The sequence below is a fragment of the Podarcis raffonei genome, chromosome 4 (assembly GCF_027172205.1).
Source record: "Podarcis raffonei isolate rPodRaf1 chromosome 4, rPodRaf1.pri, whole genome shotgun sequence".
In the NCBI taxonomy this organism is placed as follows: Eukaryota; Metazoa; Chordata; class Lepidosauria; order Squamata; family Lacertidae; genus Podarcis; species Podarcis raffonei.
In genome coordinates, this window is record NC_070605.1 from 1,088,161 (window position 1) to 1,113,069 (window position 24,909).

The window sequence follows — 24,909 nt, forward strand, 5'->3', positions numbered from 1 at the left end:
GGCCCCGGGGCAGTCGGCCGGCTGGCTGGGCACTCTCTCTCCCAACTCAGTTTGGGTCGTGTGTGTGTGTGTGTGTGTCAGTGGCTCCCCCAGTTGACGCACTGGGCTTCCCTGGTTCCCCTTCGGTAGTGGCAGCGACAGCGGCAGTCTCAGCAGCCCGGAGCCAGGCTGGTAGCGCAGTTGGCTCTGGCTGGCTTCAGGAGCTGCTCGCTGCCATGGCAGCTGCCATTTTGCCTCACCAGAAGTCCCCACATGATGTGTCTTGTGCTGTTGAATCACTCAACATTCATTCCCTACTAATAAATCTACGACACTTAAAATATAAATCCGGGGACATTAAATGAAATCCGGGGACGGATTTTGTCCAGGGACAGATTTGAAATCCGGGGACTGTCCCCGGGAAATGGGGACGTCTGGTAACCATAGAATACTCTGCTCAGTTCTGGTTGCCTCACCTCAAGAAGGATGTTGTAGGATTGGAAAAGGTTCAGAAAAGAGGGCCCCCCCAAGTGATCAGGGGGGTGCAGTGATTGCCCAAGGGCTTATAGCTCAGCGAAAGGCTGGGGAAGAGGGGGCAAGCTAGAATCTTATAAAATGATGCCTGGGCTGGAGAAAGGGGCTGGGGGGGGGGGAATTCTCCCTTCCCTTCCAATGCTGGGACTTCTGGGCATCCAGTGAAGCTGGATGTTGGGAGATTTGGGGCAGAGAAAGCAAGACCCTTCTTCATGCAGAGTTGAACTGTGGAACTCCCTGCCACAAGAGGCCATGAGGGCCACCCACTTGGAGGGCTTTAAAGGAGGAGCAGGCCAGTTCACGGAGGAGGAAAGGGCCGTCCATGGCAAATAACAGGACTGGGCGATCCATTGATATAGCATCCAAATCCGGTTTGAAATCCATATCATGATACTGGTTTCATCATTTCAGACCTGGCAATATATCGCGAATCATGATGTGTGTTTGTGTTCTATGCAAAAATCACCGTGCAGGGAAAGCCGTGAAGCCAGCCGGTGCCTCTTCGTAGCTCCATCCTTATTTCAGACATCGTGATGACATACCGGTATAGCGCGATGTTTAGCTGGTCATCAATCACAATATTGGGAACGAGATCTCTCCCCCCCCCCCAAGCTCTTCTCTGCCTCCGCAATGGGCACCTCCAATCCTTCTGAGCCCCAGTTGCTGGAACGGGCAGGAGGGGGCTGTTGCTTTGCCCATGTCCTTTTGGGGACACCCCATGGGCACATCTGGCTGGCCCCTGTGAGAACAGGGTGGGGGGCTTGGGGGCCCCCCTTGGCCTGATCCAGCCGGCTCCTCTGAGACCCTGCTACCCATGCCAGACGCGCCAGGCAGGAGCCCTCGTGGCAGCCGGGATCTGTGCCCAGCCTGTTGCAACCCAGAGACCTCCGCCACTCCCTCTCTTGCAGAAGGCGGCAGCCTCTCTTGGGCGGACTTTAGACTTTCCCTGGCCTTGAGGCGGAAGGAATTTCCCCCGGTTTATTTCATCTGGCCAGGAAGGACGTGTTTGGGAGAGGTGGAAACGCCTTTCCCGGGCCTCTAACTTGCGCCAAAGAGCCCCACCCTTGCCAGCAGCGGGAGGGAGGGAGGGCTTGTGGGTGAGGGCAGGGCCTGATCCTGCTGCTGCTGCTGCCAAGGGTGGCAGCTGCTGCGGCTGCTTCTCCTCCGTTGCCAAGAGGAACCCCCTGGGGGGGACCCAGGCTCCTCCTTGGCCTGCGTTCCTCCTGCTTGTTTGTAAGGTGAGAACTTGGCTCGTGGGTCGCCTGGCATTCTGCCTCCCCCCCCCCCAGCTCAGCCTCCCGTTGGCAGGGGAAGGAGATGCCAAGCAGAGGGGCTGCACTCGGATCCTGCTCCTCTTTTCCGTGGCATTTGGGGAAGCTTCCCTAGAAAGAGACCCAGCACAATAAGGAGAAATGCAATTAAGAGCAGCGCCTCGTTCCTCTTCCGGGACTGAAATAAACCACCAGAAGCAGAAGTGGCTTTTAAAAAAAGAAGTGGGGGGGGGAATTAAGTGTCTCCTGCAATAAATCCTTGATCTCTAGGACAGAGGGGCTCAGAGAGAAGGGCAAGGGGAGGGCTGCCCCCCCAAAGACCCTTCCCCTTGGGCTCAGCTGCTGGATCCCCTGCGGTTGCTGGCAGCCAAAGCCCTGGCAGGTCTACATGAGAGTAAGTGGCTCTTGGGAGTCCCTGGTTGCAGGCTCATGCAGGGCTTTGCATAATGCACATAGCCATCAACTTTCCCCTTTTCTTGCGAGGAATCCTATTCGGAATAAGGAATTTCCCTTTAAAAAAGGGGAAGCATTGACAGCTATGATAATGCAACCGTTTCCCTGGAAGACGCAAATGTTTTGCAACGGCCGTTGGCCGAGGGGCCTTCAGAGCAGAGCTAGCAAAATTCAGCATTCATCTGCAGCTTGGCCCCCACCCTGTTCCCAAGAGGACCAGGGAAAAGAGGCCGAACACGAGAACTCCCGGGAAGCGAAATGTTGGAAGATTCAGAGGGTATAAAAGAAAGTCCCTTTTCATGTAGCAAAGGGTTAAACTGGGAGACTCCCTGCCGCAGGAGGCGGGGATGGCCAAGAACTCGAGTGGCCTTGAGAGAGGAGGGATAAATTCGTGGAGGGAGATCCAGACAGGCATCGCAGCCTCCTGACCTGCCAGGGGAGCCTAGGAAGCCTTGATTCCGCCTGCTGGTTGTGGTTGGCACCACAAGGGATGGCAGGACAGGAGCCTCTGGGTGTTTGTGTGTGGCATCGGCACCTGCCTGCCGTTTCAAGGGGCACAAGCACAGCTTCTGGCAATACGTGGCTTCAGGGACCTTCCCGCCGTTTGCAGTGGGAGCCGGAAGACTAAGTGACACCAGCAGCACCAAAGGCAGTTGCAGAGGAAGATGCACGTTAGAGGGGCAGGCTGGGTGAGGCCAAAGGGAGCCTGTCTAGCCCCCCCCCCCCAGGCAGGATCCAAGCCCAAGTGCAGCCCTCCCTCCCCTCCTGGTCTTCGTATTCGCCTTCTCCCAGGCCTGATCCTGCAGCCCCTGCTTCTGGGCAAAAGGCCTCCGTCCAGCCACCCTCGCGTATCTCAGCACAGCAGCCAACCAGGAGAAGAGGCCCAGTGGAACTCCCTGCTGCAGGAGTGGGGTGGTCACACTCTGGGATGGCTCTAGGATTGGACAAGTTCCTGGAGGAGGAGAAGGCTCTCGGGGGCTCCTAGCCAGGGGGGCTCAGCTCTGCCCTCCACAGTCGGAGGCAGCCTTGCCCCTGGATCCCAGTTGCTGGAAAACTGCAGGAGCGGAGAGGGCTTTGGTACGCGAATCCGCCATAAAGGCTCCCAATAGTAGACTATTGTATTTTAATATTTTGTCGGAAGCCGCCCAGGGTAGCTGGGGAAATCCAGCCAGATGGGCAGGGTATAAATAATAAATTATTATTTTTATTATTTTTATTATTATTTCTTTTATTGCATGTCTATTCCGCTTTGCATGGTTCTCTCATTTAATCCCCACCCTGCGAAGCGGGCCAAGTTCTTGAGAGGCCACCCAGGTCCCCCAAGGGAGTTTCATGAGTGCAAAGTGGGGATTTTAACCCTGGTCTCTCGCAGGTTCCCAGTCTGCCTCTCTAACCACTGGGCCGCACAGTCTCATTTAAGATTGAAACACAGTCTCATTTAAGATACCTGGCGTTTAGGATCTTTGAATGGTGGCAGCCAGGAGGAATTTGTCCTGAACGTCTGAGAAACTGCTTCTGAAAATGCATCTTCAGTTTGCTCTCCGGATGAGTGGGAGGAAAGAGATGGTGACATATCTGTGGGGCATCTCTGGGGCAGGCACCTCAAACCTTTGTTGGAGGGGAGAGAAGGAAGGAGTGAGGTTTTCGTAGCAGATCGTATCTTGGCTTTACACTCCTCCAAAGAGCAGTTGCTCTTTGCCTTTACTTTGCTTCTGCAGAACCTTTCGGGGCAAGGAGGGAGCCATCGCTGGGCTGAGCAGGAGGTCAGGGAAATGTAGGAATCACAGCGGAAGAATCCCAGGCAGGCAGCCTTGCAGCTCACTCAGCTGGCTTGAAACAGCGGCAAGGTCTGCCTGGCTGGCTGTCCCCAGCAGAGCTTCCTTCTCGGGCGCAGTCTACCAGTGGCAAAGACTGGATTATGGGGTGTTTCAGAACTAGCTGGAGGCAGCCCTTGCCCATCACGTCTGGGGGGGTGGCGGCGGAGGGGGGGGGAATGCTGTTTCTTTTGTTTGAAAAGTTGCTCAACATACATTTTTCAGATAAGCACATATACTGTATTTTTCGCTCCATAAGGCACACCTGACCATAAGGCGCACCTACTTTTTGGGGGGGGGGGCGGGGATTCAAGAAAAAAAAATCTTTAAAGGGAGCGCTGAGCAGAGCCTGTATGCACCCCAGGCTCTGCTCAGCGCTCCCTTTCATGAGCCGCACGGAGCGTGTGTGCGGCACATGCAGGCTTTTCCCATCACTGACGGGCTGCCTTCCTCCCTCCTCGGGGAAAGGCCCCCAAGAGCCACACACACGCTCCGTGCGGCTCTTTAAAGGGAGCGAGGCTGTTGGGGGCTTTTGCGGGAGGTGGGGGAAGTGAGAGAGCCTCGCTCTGTCCCTCCCCCCCCCCAACTCCCACAAAAGCCAGGGATAGCCGCGCGAAGCCCCCCAGGACAGCGGGATGAAGGCTCCCCGTTGCCCTGCGGAGGCTTCACAGGCTACCCCAGAGCTGCTCAGGAGCTTGTCAGGGCTGGCGGGGGAAGCCCGGGTCCCCCCCCCCAGCCCCAGGGACCACACACTCGCCCCATAAGACGCACAGACATTTCCCCTTAGATTTTAAGAGGAAAAAAGTGCGCCTTATGGAGCGAAAAATACGGTATATAAAAAAAGAAAAAAAGAAAAAAAATTGGAAGAAAAATTGGAAGAATTTCTTCGACATTTATTCTACAAATATCTCAATAATAAAACTTTGTTGATTGACTTCCATCGCTTACACTGCACTTCCTATCTGCTTATCTGAAAAATTGATGTTTGTATGTATTTTGCTTGTATTTTGTAATAATTATGTTAAATAAAATTTATTTTTTTAAAAAGGGGGGGAGTTGCTCAACATTGGAGGGGGTGGACTGGATGATCCTTGGGGTCCCTTCCAGCCATATGATTCTATTATTCCTTGGAGGTTTTCAAGCAGAGTTTGCATGACCATCTGTTGGGGGTTCCTTAGCGGGGCTTACTGGACTGCTGGGGGTTGGGCTGGATGACCCCCGGGGTCCCTTCCGAACCTTCAGTTTTGCAATTCCTTTGAAAGAGTTTTGGATACAACATATATATATCAATGGGAGAGATTGTGGAAGGTAGATATTGAATTCACAGCATGCTATAACCTTAGGGAGAACATCATGAAGATGTTATGTAGATGGCATTGTACCCCCTTGAAACTAGCGAAAATGTATAAAGGGGGTCACTGATTTGTTGGAGATGTAAACTAGATATGGCTTCATACATCTGGTGGACTTGTGCAATCATTAGGGAATTCTGGGATAATATATATAATGTATTTAATAAATTATTCAGACTTACCTTTCAAAAAAAACCCAGAGATCTTTCTTTTAGGCATTTTACCATTAGAAATTAAAAAAGACATAAGACCACTGTTCATGCATGTCACCACAGCAGCAAGAATTCTGGTGGCGAGGAAGTGGAAAAATCAAACAATACCAACAGTCACAGATTGGCAGATACTCATGTTAGAATATTTACAATCAGCAAAACTGGAGGGAAGAGTTAGAGGAGTATTGAACCAGAAAATATTTGGAGAGTGGAGAATATTTAAGGATTATATAAGATCATATTGTACCAACCACACCATATTAGCGGAACTTGAGTGACGCTTATAAACACAACAAAGACCGTTTGTGGAGTAGACGGGAACAATATGAAAGAATATAAAACTGTGCGGGGGAAAACGACAGTATCAGCAGTACAATGAGAATGATTGGGAGACTCGTTTTGTCAGAATTAAGTGTTTAATTAAGTATTAATTAGGAAGGTTATGTGTTTTCTTTATGTACGTAAATTTGCTGTTTCTTCTTCGGTTTTTTTCTTAATTGTTTGTTCTTTAATTTTCTTTTTGTAGTATGAGATTGTAAATTCTTTGTATAAGTGTGTAATTTAAATTAAGAAAGATTATAATGATGAAAGAGTTTTGACATCCCAGTTTGAGGTCACGGCTCCCGCTCACTCTTTCCTCCCCGCGTTCTGTTTCCGCAGGCCGGGGCTTCCTCCAAAGCAGCATGGCACCCCCCCTGGCCACAAGGACCTGCCACCCCCCCTCCTTGCCCGCCCCATGCCCAGCAGCTGCCCTCGGAGGAGCCAGTCCAGCGCACGGCCGCCTGTGACCCCTGACTGCCCACCACAGCCTCTCCCCCTGTGACCCCCCACCCCACGCAGCGCTGCCCTTCTCGATGGAGAGGATGAGCTGGCTGAGCAAGCTGAACCCCCGGGCGGGGGCCGGGGGGCACAGGGGAACCCGTGGCGCCAGCCTGCAGAGCCCCATGGCGGCCGACCCCGAAACCTGCCTCATGGTCTTCAAGAATCACTGGGTCCAGGTGAGTGGCTGGTGGGGGGGGGCAGGAGGGGCGCTGGGCCCAGGAGGGGGTGGAGAGGGGGCGTTCCCCCCAAGAGAGGCTTTGGGGTGGGGGGGCATGGACAGCTGTGGAACTCACTGCCACTGGAGGCTGTGGTGGCTGCTTTAAGAGGATCAGGCGAATTCATGGAGGAGGAGAGAGGGCTATCGAGGGCTAGTAGCCGCAGGGGGTCTGTTCTGCCCCCCAAAGACAGGGGCAGCAACGTTCTGCATCCTGGGTGTTGGGAACCATAAGAAGAGAAATGTTTGTGTGTGTTTTCTCTCTCAATATCATATCAAAAATTATACAAATTACCGTATTTTTTGCTCCATAAGACGCACTTTTTTTCTTCCTAAAAAGTAAACGGAAATGTCTGTGTGGCTTATGGAGCAAATGCTGGTCCCTGGAGCCGAATTGCCCAGGGGAGAAAAGCAGATCATGCTTTTTTTAAAAAAGAGGGAAGTGGGTCTTGAAACAAAGCCTGATCGTTTGCCGATCGGATGCTAGAGATAAAGGAGGCTGCCTGGGATGGGGAAGAATAAGAAGAGTAAGAAGAGTTTGGATTTGACATCCCGCTTTATCACTACCCGAAGGAGTCTCAAAGCGGCTAACAATCTCCTTTCCCTTCCTCCCCCACAACAAACACTCTGTGAGGTGAGTGGGGCTGAGAGACTTCAGAGAAGTGTGACTAGCCCAAGGTCACCCAGCAGCTGCATGTGGAGGAGCAGGGAAGCGAACCCGGTTCCCCAGATTACGAGTCCACCGCTCTTAACCACTACACCACACTGGGAGGGGGGAGGTAAAAGCCCATGGATCCTCAGGATTTTTACATTGGGTCACCCCAGATTCACCATCAGATCACATAGCCTGTCCATGGCTACAGCCTGCACCAAAAAAATCATGCATCCACTGTTTTCTGGGGCTGCAATGGTGCAAAAATGTGGTTACAAAGCACAGATCCTCAGGATTGGTTCACCCCAAATTCACCATCAGATCACTGTTTCATTTAGAACACGGGTGTCAAATCCGGCCCGCCAGACCTCGTCATGTGGCCCGTGTAGCCGCCGTTCTTGTCCTCACTCAGGGTGGGTGCCATATTACCAAAGTCCGCCCCTGTCCCCCCTCAATGGGATTTGAAATCCAGTAAATTCCTAGGAGTGCCCCTGTCCGTACTGAGTAAGCCCCTCAGCCCCTAAAAGCAGACGATGCCAACTTTTCAACATTGTGATAGTGATGTTGTGATACGGCAGCGATATATTGCAGTGTTGAAAAGCAGAGGGAGGAACAAGCAGCATTGGCCCCCGTCAGAAACTGGGGTACAACTGGCACATCTCTCCCCCCCCACCAGCGCCTGGCACAGGGAGGAGGCAGCAACAGGCGGAGAAGGAAGAGAAGGCGCAGACAAGCCCCAGCCACAAGACGCAGTCCAGTAAAGGTGCCCTCAGACTGGGCCTGCACAATGTTATGATACATCACCACAGGGGCAGGCTTTAGTAATCTTTCATAACAGGGGTGTCAGTCTGAATAAAATATTGAGGGGGGGCAGGTAGGCCCCACCTCACATCATCATCATCATCATCATTTATTACTGGTCAAAGACCAGCTCGAACCTCACATAATTTATCACATGCCACACACACCCCATTTAAATGTCAAAGCCCATCAACTTCGGGGGTCTCAGCCTGCTCAAATATTTTAGGCCAATACAACCGGCCCTTTGAGGGTGACCAAACTGCTGGTGCGGCCCCCGATGAACTTGAGTTTGACACCCCTGATTTAGAATATTTATTTTTCTTATTTTCCTCCTTCTCTAAAAACTACGTGCGTCTTATGGAGCAAAAAATACGGTATACATTTGTTTACAAGCTGCTGCAGGAGCTTTCCCAGCTTTTCCTGTCGTTGACATACTTTTTAGACACACATCATTTTGCGACACAGTAATTCAGTTTTACAGGTAAACCGGAGGTTAAACTAACCTCTTTCCAGCTTCGGAAGGAGGGCAGAGAGTGTTTGTGTGACGCTTCTCCACATTGCAGCCGACACACAAATGTTTCAAGACACACAGTTTGGAAAGCTCTGCCCTACGATGTGCAGTGGTACCTTGCTTTTTGAACATTGACGAACATTTTGGTTATCAAATGCCATAAACCCAGAGGTAAATGCTTCAGTTTTCGAACATGCCGTGCGGCTTCCACTGAGTACAAGTTCCTGGGGCCTGTTGGCTATTGAGTTTTAGGTTTTCGGGCGTTTCAGAAATCGAAGGGTCTTCTGGAATGGATTATGTTAGAGAACCAAGGTACCACTGTATTTTAGAAAAGGCTCCCCAATGTCTCCCTGTTTGTGCCCCTGTGTATGGACAGGAGGGGGAGAGTTTGGTGGTGCAAATATCCAGAGTGTGAGGGGGGGGGTCAGGTGGGATTGCTATGAGGAATTATGAAAAATGAAGCAAGCCATTGTGTCCGCGATGGAAGCATCACGTTGACTGGGTTTAATTCATGGACAGTGGTTTCTGATCGAATCCCACAAGCCTCTCCACCTCTGCCATTTGCGTTCTCTAGACCTGACAGGCACGTATAAGCATTCTGAAACACAGGCCAGTTGCTTCATCAGGCATCTTGGGTCATAAAGGTAGAAGGTAGCTTTGATGTTGTTTAATCTTAAGACAGATCTTAAGGGCCAGGAAGAGAGTTCACAAGGAGATGGTAAATTCTGCCATCCTGCCTCTCTTGTTTATGACCTCCGGGGTTTTGCTGAAAGCATTCCTCCTTTTATTTCTGTTTTATTGACTCTGAACTACAGGTGTATGTTCAAGTAGGAAATAGTTTCTTTGTGGTTAAAAGAATTTCTTCTGATCTGACTTTGTCCCACGTGGGGTTTTGAAATGCTCAGAGGGAGCCTGATTGGTTCTTATGAATACTGTGTAAAAAGTTCTTTTGTGAATAAAACGACCTGGGCCAGGGGGGGGGAATTATTATTATTGACACTCCTCCCAGAGTCTTGCTGGTCAAGCTTCGTGTGTATTCTGTTAATCAGAGTCCAATCCTTCCTTGCTTTGGGAACACTACAGGAGAGTTTGGGGGCATCCGTGAGAGCAGAGGCTCCTCTTGCGGAGCCTCCAGCCCCGGAGGCAGTCTACCTTGGTTTCCGTCTGACTCTCTCCCCCGCTTCGCAGGTGCTGCGCATCCTGGAGAAGAGCCCGGCCTCGCGGGGGGCGCAGGGGGGCACGGCGGATGACCTGAGCGCCGTGCGCAACCACACGCTACAGATGCTGACGCTGCTGGCGGAGGAGCGCCCCCGGGCGGAGGGCTCCCCGGGCCCCATCCTGGAGCTGGCGCTGGCCGAGAACGTCCTGGGCCGCCTGCTGGCCTGGCACCTGCGGCGAGGGGAGCCCCCCGAGGAGCGCAAGGCCGAGCTGCTCAAGCTCTACGAGATGCTCCTGGGCCAGGCGCACCAGCCCCTCCTGCGCCACCGGCCCGTCCTGGGGCCCCTCCTGCGCCTGCTGGGCCTGTGCGCCGGCCCGGCCTCGCCGGCCCTGGAGGGCAGCCTGGTGCTCCTGCTGCACCAGCTCTGCGTCTCGGCGGCCCGGGAGCCCCCCCTGCTGGAGCTCTTCTTCCACAGCCCCCCCGCAGCGGGCGAGCCGGGCCCCGCCAACCTGCTGGTCTTCTCCCTGCTGGTGCCCTTCATCCACCGCGAGGGGCTGGTGGGGCAGCAGGCCAGAGACGCCCTCCTTCTCCTCATGGCCCTGTCCGCCGGGAGCCACACCGTCGCCCGATACATCACCGACAACTCCTTCTTCTGCCCGGTAAGGAAGGGGGCAGCAGGGGGGGAAGAGGGGGCAGAAGCCTTGCCCCGAATCAGCTGCGGCTCCTGCATTGCGGGGGTTGGACTAGATGACGTCTGGGGTCCCCTCCAACTCTGTGATTCTGTGAGTGCCTGGGGCAGCAGGAGCGTGGAAGGCACTCTGGGGAACAGAGAGCCTGAGAGGCTATTCCAGGGTGCCCCCCTGATGACTAGGCACATGGAGCGACAATACGCAAGCAGCAAAAGATTTGTAGAACCTTGCAGTCGGAATCCTACATGCCACGGCTTTTGTTCCAACCACCCCAGGTTTGGTCCTGCCCCAGATACAATCCTGTGTAGATTGAAAAAATAATAATAGTAATAGTGATGATGATAATAAATTTATTACTTATACCCCGCCCATCTGGCTGGGCCTCCCCAGCCACTCTGGGCGGCTCCCAACAGAATATTAAAACACAATAAAAGATCAAACAGTAAAAGCTTCCCTAAACAGGGCTGCCTTCACATGTTTTCTAAAACTCAGTTTATTTCCCTGACATCTGATGGGAGGGCGCCTCTGCCTGGTTCCCTGTAGCCTCACTTCTCGCAATGAGGGAACCGCCAGAAGGCCCTCGGCGCTGGACCTCAGTGTCCGGGCTGAACGATGGGGGTGGAGACGCTCCATGGACAGCTGTGAGTCCAGAATGACTGCCAGGCTGCCAGCCTGGTCCTTCAGAGGCATAGTTACCCTATTGAGGACCAGGGAGTCCCCCACACCTGCCCACCCCCTGTCCCTCCAAAACAGTACTTCCGTCTTGTCAGGATTTGACCTCAATCTGCAGAGTCTCCAACCGCCAGGCCACTTTAAAGGATCCTAGGATCGTAGAGCGGAAAGGGGAGCCCCAGCTGTCATCTAGTCCAACCCCTTGCAAGGCAGGAATCTCGGCTGGATCATGCGTGTCAGACGACCATCCAACCTCTTCTTAAAAACCTCCAGGGAAGGGGAGTCCCACCCCCCATTCTTAATAATAATAATAATTATTATTTATTTACTTATACTTCACCCATCTGGCCAGGCCTCCCCAGCCACTCTGGGCAGCTCCCAATAGAATATTAAAAACACAATACAGCATTAAACATTAAAAACTTCCCTAAACAGGGCTGCCTTCATGGGTGTCCCATGCTCTTTGCATAGCCTCTCTTCTGGGGTGGGGGTGGGGAGTCGCCAGGAGTTTTGCGCCTGATAAATCTTGAACGCCCCTTTCCCCCCCAACCCCCTCTCTCTCCTCCCCCCCCCAGGTGCTGGCTACTGGCCTGAGCGCCCTGTACTCCTCGCTGCCCCGCAAGCTGGAGGTGCGGGGGGACGACTGGCACTTCCTGCGGCGGGAGGACTGGGTGGGCGTTCCCTCGCTGGTCCTCTTCATGAACTCGCTGGAGTTCTGCAATGCCGTCATCCAGGTGAGTCTGCCTTTGGGGGGGAAGGGGCAGGGGATGGCTGGCTGGCCTCCTCACACCCCCAGCCACAGCTCTGGCAGCAGCTGGGCCCTTTCTGGGACAGAAAGCCATGCGCAGAGGGATCTGGTTGCAGATCCTGTACGGCAGGGGGTTGGGCCGGATGACCTTTGGTGGTCCCTGCCAACTCTGCAGTGCTATGATCCGTTGACTAGCGGGGAGACCCAGGCTGCCAGGTTGTATGAAGTTGCACCGCAGGTTTCGCTGGGTGCAGAGACCAGGAAAATCCAAGGTTGGGTGGGTTTTGGGGTCTCTTGGTAGCACTTGTGGAGGCTGCACAGAGTTAAACGGTGGAACTCCCTGCTGCAGGACGCAGGGCCAGCTGCCCTCCTGGATGGCTTTGAAAGAGAATTGCTAGAAAAATCCAACCTGTGCTACTGATAGAAGTAGTGCGACTCATGCAACACGTTGGCGATTAATATGCACAGAACAATAATTATACATACTTTATCAGCCTTCTGAGAAAAATACAAAACATTAAACAAAGCCACAAAGACTTGTGAACTACCCAGCCTAAAATGAACTTATAATGTCTGGTTTCAATAGATTTTCCACATGCTTAACTCAGTCTTTTGGATAAGTTCATGAAGATGCCAGCAAAAGGTAAGTTTGGTGATATTCACAATACCGAGAGATGCTAGTGGAGTTGTGGGTAGATGTTAATAGAGTTGTAGACAATGGAGTTGTAGACGAGAGGGTGCCGGCGTTTTGCACCTGTTTCTCCCTGGCAGCCCAAGGAATCAAGAGGCCACTGTTTGTCCCCGTTTGGGCCCTGTAACTGGGGCTTGCAGGTAGCCCTCTCCCAAGATGGTTTTCCGGGCTTCTTCAGTAGCCTAATCTCAAAGTCTTGATACGTATATTGATATTCCATTTTATAGAGAATACTCCTTCTTGACTTAAGCTTAAGAGACTGATTTGCTGAATCTATTGAAACCAGACATTATAAGTTCATTTGAGGCTGGGTGGTTCGCAAGTCTTTGTGGCCTTGTTTAATGTTTTATATTTTTCTTGAAAGAGAATTGGGCAGATCCCTGAAGGAGGAGAGGGCTGCCCACAGCTACTTGTTGCCAGTCAGAGGTGGCAATTCAGCAACGACGACCCTGCCAGGTAGGACAGGCTGGGAGAAGGCAGGCCCAGGGTCGCCTTCAGCCAAAGCTTGGTTTGAACCCTGGTCTGTGAGGTCCGGGTCCGACACTCGCACCCAGAGCTTTCTAACCTTTTCGTGTTGGTGGCACACTTCATTTTTGCATTCCAATTGCTGGAAGCCAGAAGAAGGGAGGGGAGTTCCGCTTGCGAGTTTCCCTGTGGGGCGTCCCATAGCCCCTGTGAGAGCAGGACGCTTGCTTGCCTGGGCCCATGGCCCCATCCTGGGGGCGCTTCTCACCTTCTCTCTCCCCCCCCCCAGGTGGCTCATCCGCTGGTCCAGAAGCAGCTGGTGGATTACATCCACAACGGGTTCCTGGTGCCGGTCCTGGGCCCCGCCTTGCACAAGGTCAGTTCACGCCTGGGGTGGGGTGGGGGGTTGTGTGGCCTGGCCAGGGAGGACCCCCCCTACTGTCCGCTCCCTCCCCCCCAAGCTTCCCAGAGCTGCCTTTGGGGCAGGTGAATAGCAAGCCTTCTCCCGCCAAGATCAGTCCTGCTGCTGCAGCACGCCTGGCTCGGAACTGGCTTTGCTTCTCACCGCCAAGCCAATAGGGAGCGAGGGCAAAGAGGGGCCGAGATGATGTGTGGGACTGAAGCAGGGGGGAGGCATGAGCCCCAGGCTTCTGCCCCTCTGCCGTTCCTGGGGGTTGGGCTAGATGCCCCGCAGGGTACCACCTGGCTGGGCAATTCTGGGGTGTGCCAGCCCCTCTGATCCCCCTTCCCTGCCGCCCCAGACCTCCATTGAAGAGATGATTGCCAGCACGGCCTACCTGGACCTGTTCCTGCGCAGCATCAGCGAGGCTGCCCTCCTGAAGACCTTCCTGCGCTTCCTCCTCCTCCATCGCCACGACAACAGCACCATCCTTGACACGCTGGTCTCCCGCATCGCCAGCAACTCCCGGGTGTGTCTTCGGGGGGGGGGGTGCGCACGTGGGGAAGACCCCAAGGGGACGGGGCAGCGGGGTTGGAGTCAGCCGTGTGCCATAAGCACCCTGGCAGTCCAGGGTCCTGCCTTGCAGGGCTGGTGTGGCCACTCTTTGCTCCTTGGGCTTTGAGGTCCTGCCCTGCCCCACACAAAGGGGTTCTGGGATCAGGGGGGGGGGCGGGCATGGGCTCATCCCTATCCCGGGGGGGGGCAGGAAGACCTCCTCCCTCCCACAAAAGGAGAATTTGATTCTTCTCCTCGTTGCCCAGGGGGTGGCTTGGGGGTGTTGCTGGTGGGGGATGGAGTGGGGGGAGCCTTCTGCCCCACTGCCCCCTTCATTCCTCTCTTTCTCCCCCCCCCCCAGCTCTGCATGGTCTCGCTCAGCCTCTTCCGGACTCTGCTCAACCTGCACTGTGAAGACGTCTTGCTGCAGCTGGTGCTCAGGTAGGACCCCCCCCCGACCCCTTGGCTCTCTGGCTCATGTGATCGTCAGAAGGGAACCCGAAGATCATCTAGTCCAGCCCCCTGCGAGGCAGGAACATGCCGCCGTCGGGGATCGAACCCGCAACCTTGGCATCCTCCCACTCTCTCCAACAGAGCCGTGGGCTCCCTCTGTTGGGTGAAGCTGGGAAGGGCGCCCTGTTCCCGCTCCCAGAGACTTCGCTGGTGCGGGGGCTCCCCCTGGTGGCGCCATTGGCCCTCTTCACCCATCAGCCTCCTCTTCCGGGTAACCTAAGGTTACCAGATCTTTTTCAAAGAATACGGGGACACATTTTTTTTTGAAAAGAGAAAAAAAGGTTATTTTTTTTAAAAAGAGAGCTCCCCTCTTTTTTCTCCTTCCTCTTTCTCTCTCTTCCTTCTCCTTCTCCTCTCCTCCTTCTCCCTCCGTTGGCTCCAGGGTTTTCATGGCCCTGGAGCGCCACTGGGCAGTCGGACTGGTGGCTGGATTCTCTCGCTCCCGACTCAATTTGGGTCGCGGGGAGGGGGGTCAGCAGTTCCCCCAGTTGTCCCACCGGGCGTCCCCGGTTCCCCCCCGGCAGTGGCGCCCGCCATGTTGCCTCGCCGGAAGTCCCCATACAATTTGTGTTGTGCCATTGAACCAATCACATTCATTCCCTACTAATAAATCTACAACACTTAAAATATAAATCTGGGGACAGATGTGTGAATCCAGGGTCTGTCTCCAGGAAACGGGGACATTTGGTAACCATAGTGTGACCTCCCCGCCCTTTTCGGGGGTTGGCGTAGATGACCCCGGGGTTCCTTCCAACGCTACGATTCTGTGGCCGCCATGGTTCTCTGGCTGCGCTTCCTGCCCCGTCGGGGTGGGCTGGATGGCCTTTGGGTTCCCCTCCGCAGCTCTGCTTTTCCGTGGCAGGTACCTGATCCCCTGCAGCCACGTCATGCTGAGCCAGAGGCGGGCGGTGAAGGAGCTGGACCTCTACGGCAAGGCAGCCAGCAAGTTCCTCTCGCTCGTCCCCCAGTGCTGCCGCCCAGAGAGCCCCCCGCCCCCCGAGCGAGAGGAGGAGCATGCCACCTGGTCCAAGGGTGAGCCTCTCGCGGCCAGGGGGGAAGGGCAGGGGGGCTGGAGGTTGGGGGGCACATGGAGTGGGCAAGGGAGGCCTTGGCACTGACAACATTTGTGGGGCTCCTCTCTGCCTCCTCCCAGTTTGCAGGCTTGGGGTACAGGAGCGAAATCCTCGCTGGGGGTCTGGGGCAGTGGAGCCTGGAGGGCATTTGCAGCGGGTGCTGGACCCACGCCTCTTTGGGTGGGGGGAGAGGGCAGCATTTTCCCGCTGGGGTGTTGCAAAACCTCCTCTACTCCCTGTTTGTGTTGAGCAGGAGTTAACTGAACCGCAGAACTGCAGATTATGACAGGATCCCCAAAACTCATCTAGTCCACCCCACAGCTATACAGATGGGGTGGGTCTCCCTTGCAGGCAAAGGGGGCAGAAAAAGGGCGTGTCTTCCAGGAGCCCCAGTGGGAGGGGCCAGGCATAATCTCAGGGTTGTGGGTCCCACATTGGGGGAAAGATTGCTGCCTTGCAGGGGTTTGGACGATGACCCTTGGGGTCCCTTCCAACGCCATGATTCGGTGACCCCCATTCTCTCTCTCCCCCCCCCAGGTCACGGCAGCCCCAGCGTGGACTCCTCCTCAGTGGTGACGGTGCCCAAGCCCTCCACGCCCTCGCGCCTCTCCTTCTTCATGCGCCAGCCCAGCTTTGGCCCCGATCCCGCCGGCCCCGCCTCCCCCCGCTCCCCGGGGACCCCCATCGGCAGCCCCTCCCACCGGACCCCCCCTCGCTGGGAGGAGGCCTGCGAGTTGGAGGGCAACTACCTGGAATACCTGCGCGACGCCCGCCTGAACGTCGACCGCTGCGTCTGGGCTTGCCGCGTCTGGTCGGCCCCCTACGACGGAGAGCGGCCCCCTCCCGCCAGCCTGGACCCCTCCCTGCCCCGCCAGGGCGACCCCCTCACCTACACCTTCCAGCCCGGCGGGCACCCGGGGCCTGCCTCCCCCCGGACTAAGAAGCGGGGTGCTCCGCCTGAGGAGGGGGCCGCCCCCAAGGGAACCCCAGACGCTGGCACCTCGCCCCCTGCCACCTCCCCCGGCAGCGAGGACCCGGGGCCCCTGCTGAATGGGGCGCACTCGGAGCCCGCGCTGGTCAAGAAGGTCCGCCGGTGCCCGCAGGAGGGGGCCGTGGTGGAGAACGGGGGCCTCCCTGAGACCCCGGACGAGTCGCTGGCGCCGGCCGAGAACGGGGGCGCCCACCCCGTGGAGAGGTTTGCGGCGGAGCTGCGGCGCCTGGAGGACGAGATGGCGAACGGGGGCCGGGAGGAGGAGCCCCCCCAGGCGGACCCCCTCAGCCCCGAGGAAGAGGAGGCCTATCGCAGCTTCGCCGCTCCCCCCGAGGGCAGCCTGGGGCCCACCCGCCTGGCCGACCCCCTGGCGCAGATTGTCGGCAGCCCCCCACCCACCCCGGGGGCCCTCCCCAGCCAGCCCTTCACAGGTGAGTCGTTGGGGGCGCCCCCCACCCTCTTCCGTGGGCCCTGCTGCTCCTGGAGGCCCCCCCTCTCCAGGAGTCCCCCTTGCCCCCCAAGGCAAAGGTGGGAGTTTAGCCTGAGTGGGGCTTCCCCAGAGGAACTTCTGGAGGGGATCAGAGGGGTCAGACCTGGGCAGCAGGTGGTTGGGGCCCAGTGGATGGGGGGGGTCCTAGTTCCCTTCAGAAGGAGTCAGGGCACATGGGCACTTTGCCCGCTGCCCACTTCGCCCGCCCAGCCTTGGGCTCCATTCACAAAGGCAAGTGACTCCTTTCTCTTTCTCTGCTTCCAGTTTCGTCCGTCGTCTTCTCCTCTGCTCCCCCCTTCTTTGTCCTTTTTCCTCCTATTGTATCTTCCTTTTCCTGTCTACTTTTCTTTTTCCCTCCTTCCATCCATCCATCCATCGTTCCTCTCCTTCTTTCTTCTCTTCCATCTTTCCTTCCTTCCTTCCTTCAAACCCCCCTCCCACCGGGTCTGTGTGCCTTGTTGCTGCTGCTGCTCCTTTCCTGCTCCTGCCTTTTCTCCGCCTGCCCCCCCTCGCCCCCCAGCAGGCAGGGCTGGTCTGGGTCCGATGGGGCTCCCACCCCCAGGAGCCAGAGCCTGCCAAGGGGCAGCGCAGGTGTCACCCGGGGGCCTCTTCTCCCTTGGCGTGACCCCATCTGGGAGGGGGGGGCCTTTCCCCTGCAGAGCAACATGGCTGATGTTGCCCCATCCCGCCTCCGCCCATTGGGACATCCAGCCCCCAGTGTCCCCGGAGGCTCTTGGGCAGAGAGAGAGTTCTGGCCCTTTTCTTGAAGCTGCAGGTGCTTTTTTGCATGCCAAGGAGACCTCGGCCACTTGGGCATATGCATTGCGAGTGGGTGGGGGGAACCTAAATGACCCTGGGGGGGGGGGGCGTCTACATCTCTGCAATCCCCTGTCGGGTCTTTGGCTCTCTTTGCACCAAGTGGCTCAGTGGGCTCACAGAATCACAAAACTGCTTTAAAAGCTGCAAGGAAGGAGAAAATGTTTAAAAATTACCGCCGCCCCCCCCCCAAAAAAATCCCAGAGTCCTTTCTGTTGGGGATAATTCAGACTGAAATACCCAGGTGTCAAAAAAGGTTATTTATATATGCCAATACTTCGGCCCGTTAGCCCAAAAACAGAAAACGAGCGAAGTCCCATTCAAAGAAGAACGGCAATTTAAGCTTAAGAATATGTGCAGCTTGCAGACTTAACATATAGAATAAGAGAACAAGAAGGACACATGTTTAGAGAAGAGTGGAAAACGTTTATTGAATATGTGGGGGGGAATTGTGTACAGCTGAAAAGGTGGGCAGCATTAAGATCAATTCAACAGTTTTGATGGATGCAATAAGGGAATATTGCCTGATTTACATATAAGCTAAACAAGCTATAGCTTAGGGCCCCATTCTCTTAGGGTTAGGGTTAGGGGGAAAAACTGGATGTACATTTCCAAACTATAAGATAAACTACTTCTTAATTGTATTCCAGTTCAGCAATTACTTTGATAAAATACATCTTTTGTGATGTGCAAATTGCTTGAGATACCTCTTAGCTCCATCAATTACCATCTAGCACATGCCGTATTTTTCGCTCTATAAGACGCACCAGACCATAGGACGCACCTAGTTTCTGGAGGAGGAAAACAAGACAAAAAACATTTTGAATCGCAGAAGCCAGAACAGCAAGAGGGATCGCTGCTTTCGCTGCGCAGCGATCCCTCTTGCTGTTCTGGCTCCTGGGATAGCTGCGCAGCCTGCATTCGCTCCATAAGACGCACACACATTTCCCCTTACTTTTTAGGAGGGGAAAAGTGCGTCTTATAGAGCAAAAAATACGGTATTCAACACTAAAAGCAGCGGCAATTTGTTGACAAAGGAGAGCTGGACACATAAAGGGCCCCATTCTCTCCAGGAGCCAAGGGCCACATCAAACTGAAATCCGGCCCTGGCTGAATGGTAAAGCTTTTGTAAAATATGCAGGGATTTGTGATATGCAAAAGGAGCCATGGAAAGAGGAGGAGGGAAGCCGTTGATATTTTGTCGAAATTGCGAAGCAGAAAATTTAACAGAAATTATTTCCGAGAAGAAGGAAACTGGGTTCCCTTGGGAGTGGCTCTGCGGGGCTGGACCTCCCCTGGGCTGACCCCCTGCTGTCCTCCCTGGCAGGGCCCTTTGTGGGGGTGCTGCTGGCGAAGCTGGAGAACATGCTGCAGAACTCCCTCTACGTCAACTTCCTCCTGACGGGACTCATCGCCCAGCTGGCCGCCCACCCTCAGCCGCTCCTGCGCTCCTTCCTCCTCAACACCAACATGGTCTTCCAGCCCAGCGTCAAGTCCCTCATCCAGGTAGACCCTCGCAGGAGCCCGGGGGGGGGGGACACCCTCCTGGGGGACGGACCCCTTGCCTGGCAGCGCCCCTCACCCTCCCACCCTCTTCCCCCCGGCAGGTCCTGGGCTCGGTCAAGAACAAGATTGAGAGCTTTGCCGCCTCCCAGGAAGACTTTCCCTCCCTCCTCTCCAAAGCCAAGAAGTACCTGGTGGCCAGAGGGAAGCTGGACTGGTCAGACGCCCAGAACGCCACACCTGCCCTGCGCCGCTCGGAGACTCTGGGTGAGGGGGCGGGGCGGGGGCCCTGGGAGGTAGCAGTCTGGGTGCCGTGGGGGCTGGGGGCGGCTCAGGGTCAGAGCCCATGCCCCAGGGGTCCCCTGGGCACGGATGACTCCTTAACAAGAGTCCGTGGAAGCCTGCTATTGAATAATAATTATTATTATTATTATACAGTGCTACCTCTGGTTAAAAGCGGGTGGCGCTGTGGGTTAAACCACAGAGCCTAGGACTTACTGATCAGAAGGTCGGCGGTTCGAATCCCCGCGACGGAGTGAGCTCCCATTGCTCGGTCCCTGCTCCTGCCATCCTAGCAGTTCGAAAGCATGTCAAAGTGCAAGTAGATAAATAGGTACCGCTCTGGCGGGAAGGTAAACGGCATTTCCGTGTGCTGATCTGGTTCGCCAGAAGCGGCTTAGTCATGCTGGCCACATGACCTGGAAAAACTGTCTGCAGACAAATGCCGGCTCCCAAGGCCTATAGAGCGAGATGAGCGGCGCAACTCCAGAATCGTCCTCGACTCAACCTAATGGTCAGGGGTCCCTTTACCTTTTACCTCTGGTAATGGAGGCCCGTTCGCAACCTGAAAAGAACGCAACCCACGTCTGCGCGTGCACGGGTAGCGATTCGCTGCTTCTGCACATGCGTGTGACGTCCTTTTGCGCGTCTGCACATGCGTGAGCGGCGAAACCTGGAAGTAACCCCTTCCGGGTCGCCACGGGACATAACCTGAAGGAACGTAACATGAAGCGGCCGTAACATGAGGTATGACTGTAGTAATAATAATAATAATAATAATAATAATAATACAGTGCTACCTTGGTTCTCAAACTTAATCTGTTCCGGAAGTCCGTTCCAAAACCAAAGCGTTCCAAAACCAAGGTGTGCTTTCCCATAGAAAGGTAGCTGAACTGGGTTCCACGCAGTCAGGAAAAGAAATGAACCTCAGAAACAAAAACGCAAAATAAAGAGCAAAAACAAAAGCGCCAAACTTGATCCATTCCGGAAGTCCGTTTGACTTCCGAAATGTTCGGAAACCAAGTCACAGCTTCTGATTGTTGCAGGCGCCACAGAAACAATAGCCGACAGCCGTGTCAGATGTTCGGCTTCCGAAAAACGTTCGAAAACTGGAACACACACTTCTGGGTTTTCAGCGTTTTGAGAACCAAGGTGTCACTGTAATAATAATAAAAATAATAATAAGCCGCCCATCTGACTGGGTTGCCGCAGCCACTCTGGGCAGCTGATTATTGTGGTTCAGAGTGGGAAAGGAGACCGCAGGATCAAGCCCTGGGGGCCCCATCTGACCCAGCGTCCTGCTCTCCTCGCAGTGCTCAAATGGCCCCAGCGGCCTAGGACTCCAGGTAGGCTGCCTCTGGGCCTGGAGGCTCCACCAGACCACCCAAAGAGACCCTGCTGGATCAGGCCCAGCTGTGGGGCGACGGGGCTGGACCCCCCCCCCAGCTGCTGACCTGTGGAGTATTTATGGTGTGTGGCTATAGGGTAGCTGCCTTGCGTGGGCTGTGCAGGGAGGGGTTGGGGGGTCTCCTGGCCTGCCGCCCTCGCTCCCAGCCACAGGCTCATCTGAGAACACAAAGCCACTTCTTTGGAGATGCGAATTGTGACGCTTAACCAGCTCTTCTCACAGAGGCCAAATACTCCCGTGAACCTGGCAGTGCAGGTAGACTGCTTCTGGGCCTGGAGGTGCCACAAGGAAACCCGAAGAGGCTGCTGGGTCAGGCCAAAGGGGGACCATCCAGCCCAGGCTCCTGTTCCCACACCAGGTGCCCCAAGCAGGTTTTGAACACGAGATCCCGGCCCCCGGGACCCAGAAACATCTCTGCCTCCGACTGTGGAGGGCGGAGCAGAACCTTCTCTCCCCCTCCATGAATTGGCCTGATCTCCTTTGAGAGCCAGCCAGGCCCGCACTGATTCCTGTGGCAGGCAGTTCCGCAGTTTAACGTTGCCTTTTCTGTATTTTGTGAGTTTTGCAGCTGCCGTTTCAGGGCTTTTCTTTCTTGAAATGTGCGAACTGGGAAATTGATGGCGCCCCCATGGTGTTTTGGGGGGGGATTTTGCCTGGGGCTCTCCCCCCTCCCGAAACTCTGCCTGGCGCTGACTCCCTCCCCTTTTCTCCCCCCCCCCCCCCGCAGTGAAGAGCCGCAAGCCGTCCATCGGGGAGCTGATTATGCGCCACACCAACAGCCCTACGCGGGCGCGGCAGGCGGCCCAGCTGGCGCTGCAGCACATGCGCGAGGGGCCGGTGATGCACGCGCTGGCGGGGGGCTCCCTCTTCCGCACCTCGGCCGAGAAGCAGAGCGAGGCGCTGAGGGTCAAGAATGCCGTCTACTGCGCCGTCATCTTCGCCGAGTTCCTGAAGGAGCTGGCTGCCATCGCCCAGGCGCACGCCGTCACCTCGCCCTTCCTGCTGGAGCCCCCCGAGGAGAAGGCCGAGGCGGGGGGGCCGGAGTGAGCGCGGCCGGGACACCCCCCTCCACTGCCCGCCTGCTCCCCCTCCTGAACACTCCACACCCCCCACCCCCGTCCAGGGCTCTTAACTGGAATCTCCCCCGACTCTCCCTCACCCCCCGGCTCAGCCCTGGCTGGGTCTGCACTAATCGGGGAGCCTGTGGGGGGCACCCCGTGGGGCGGGTGGGGGGCACCTTTTTAAAGAAAACTCCGTACCAGGACAAGGACCTTTTTAATTTATTGGGAATGAATGTTTTTTTTCTGGAGAATTCGTTGCAATATGTATAAAAGAAGCTCTCTCTCTGTGCTGGATGTGGCCGTGGGTGATTTTGCATTGGGGGGGAGAGGGCAGGGGGCGCCCGTCACTTGCCCTTTGTGCCCGCTGTGGAATTGCTGGGTTGCAAGGGCCCTCCAGAGGTCCTCCAGCCCAGCCTTTTGCAGGGCAGGAACCGCAGCTGAAGCCTCGCTGGCAGTCGGGCACCGAGCCCCAAAGCTCCCCTCTCGGCCTTCTGCCCCCAACCAAAGGCAGAGAATTGGGGGAGCTGCGAGGAGCCCACCTGGATCAAGGGGGCCCGTCTGGTCCAGCCTCTTCTCACAAGCAGGACCCGAGTGCGAGAGCAGCTCTCGCCTCCTGCTGTTTCCAGTGGCTGGTATTTGGACGCAGGGCTGCCCTGAGGCATTCCCAAAGCAAAGGAAGGATTGGACTCTGATAAAATACACACAGAGGCTTGACCTGCAAGACTCTGGGAGGGGTGCGTATAATAATCCCCTTCCCCTCGGCCCAGGTCGTTTTATTCACAAAGGAACTTTTTACACAGTGTTCGTAAGAACCAATCAGATTTCAAAAAACCCCACGTGGGACAAAGTAACTACAGAGACAACTCTGAGTTGACAAGGTGCCCCATGATATTCTTGTAAAGAAGCTGGTAAAATGCGGTCTTGACTATGCTACCACTCAGTGGATTTGTAACTGGCTGACTGACCGAACCCAAAGGGTGCTCATCAATGGTTCCTCTTCATCCTGGAGAAGAGTGACTAGTGGGGTGCCACAGGGTTCTGTCTTGGGCCCGGTCTTATTCAACATCTTTATCAACGACTTGGATGATGGACTCAAGGGCATCCTGATCAAATTTGCAGATGACACCAAACTGGGAGGGGTGGCTAACACCCCAGAGGACAGGATCACACTTCAAAACGACCTTGACAGATTAGAGAACTGGGCCAAAACAAACAAGATGAATTTTAACAGGGAGAAATGTAAAGTATTGCACTTGGGCAAAAAAAATGAGAGGCACAAATACAAGACGGGTGACACCTGGCTTGAGAGCAGTACATGTGAAAAGGATCTAGGAGTCTTGGTTGACCACAAACTTGACATGAGCCAACAGTGTGACGCGGCAGCTAAAAAAGCCAATGCAATTCTGGGCTGCATCAATAGGAGTATAGCATCTAGATCAAGGGAAGTAATAGTGCCACTGTATTCTGCTCTGGTCAGACCTCACCTGGAGTACTGTGTCCAGTTCTGGGCACCACAGTTCAAGAAGGACACTGACAAACTGGAACGTGTCCAGAGGAGGGCAACCAAAATGGTCAAAGGCCTGGAAACGATGCCTTATGAGGAACGGCTAAGGGAGCTGGGCATGTTTAGCCTGGAGAAGAGGAGGTTGAGGGGTGATATGATAGCCATGTTCAAATATATAAAAGGATGTCACATAGAGGAGTGAGAAAGGTTGTTTTCTGCTGCTCCAGAGAAGCGGACACGGAGCAATGGATCCAAACTACAAGAAAGAAGATTCCACCTAAACATTAGGAAGAACTTCCTGACAGTAAGAGCTGTTCGACAGTGGAATTTGCTGCCACGGAGTGTGGTGGAGTCTCCTTCTTTGGAGGTCTTTAAGCAGAGGCTTGACAACCATATGTCAGGAGTGCTCTGATGGTGTTTCCTGCTTGGCAGGGGGTTGGACTCGATGGCCCTTGTGGTCTCTTCCAACTCTATGATTCTATGAGTATGCATAAATAAAACAGGGCTAGAGGAATGCTTTTCGGAAACTCCGGAGGTCATAAACAGCAATAAACACGAGAGGAAGGATGGCAAGGAGCTAGGGATCTGTATCACCTTCATGTGAAGCTATTTTCAGGCCCTAAGATTAACAAAACCAAGGAAGGTTACATCAAAGAAACTTTATGTACTGAGGATGCCCAGCGAAGCAACTGGCCTGTGCTTAGAATGCTTATACGTGCCTGTCAGGCGTAATGAACAGTAGAGAAAATGGCCAGAGGTGCAGAGGCTTGTGGGATTTGATCAGAAATTGTTGTCAACGAATTGAACCCAGTCAACGCCATGCTTTCATAGCGGACACAATGGCTTGGTGCATATTTTATAATTCCTCATAGTAATGCCATCTGATCCCCACACACTCTGGATATTTGCACTCCTACACTGCTGAGTTGCCTTTGACAGCCTTCTCCTCCTCTTTGAATTTGTCTAATCCCCAAGTTGGTGACCATCACTGTCTCCTGTGGCAGGGAGTTCCAGTGGCGTGAAGGGCTCTCATCTGTCCTGAATCATTTAACGTTCAGCTTTTTGCTCAGTGTGGGGCTTCGCGCACACAGCCCCCCCCCGGCTCTCAGCTGCTTCGACCAATGGTTGGCCGTGGAAGGAGACTCAGCCAAGTGTGCTCCAACTAATAATAAATAATAATAATTTTTTATTTATACCTGGCCGTCCCTGGTTCAGAAAACCGGGCTCAGGGTGGCTAGCAACAAATCTAAAACGCTTAATTGATGCAACAAAATCAT

At 54.8% G+C, this 24,909-nt stretch overlaps 2 protein-coding genes across 6 annotated transcripts in view; both read left to right on the forward strand.

Annotated features, from left to right (window-relative positions):
- Nucleotides 1–22,415, forward strand: part of FHIP1B (FHF complex subunit HOOK interacting protein 1B) — a 33,039-nt gene extending 10,624 nt beyond the window's left edge. Inside the window, exons 3-13 of the mRNA XM_053384788.1 lie at nt 6,276–6,613; nt 9,804–10,433; nt 11,711–11,869; nt 13,329–13,415; nt 13,801–13,968; nt 14,356–14,435; nt 15,370–15,539; nt 16,118–17,002; nt 19,205–19,383; nt 19,485–19,647; nt 21,795–22,415. Coding sequence (XP_053240763.1) covers nt 6,470–6,613; nt 9,804–10,433; nt 11,711–11,869; nt 13,329–13,415; nt 13,801–13,968; nt 14,356–14,435; nt 15,370–15,539; nt 16,118–17,002; nt 19,205–19,383; nt 19,485–19,647; nt 21,795–22,114 — 2,985 coding nt within the window. The 5' untranslated portion in view covers nt 6,276–6,469 and the 3' untranslated portion in view covers nt 22,115–22,415. The remainder of the gene's footprint in view (nt 1–6,275; nt 6,614–9,803; nt 10,434–11,710; nt 11,870–13,328; nt 13,416–13,800; nt 13,969–14,355; nt 14,436–15,369; nt 15,540–16,117; nt 17,003–19,204; nt 19,384–19,484; nt 19,648–21,794) is intronic.
- LOC128412017 (zinc finger protein 420-like) overlaps nt 1–24,909 on the forward strand; it is a 983,187-nt gene that overhangs the window by 92,853 nt on the left and 865,425 nt on the right. The gene's annotated exons all lie outside the window — the stretch shown is intronic.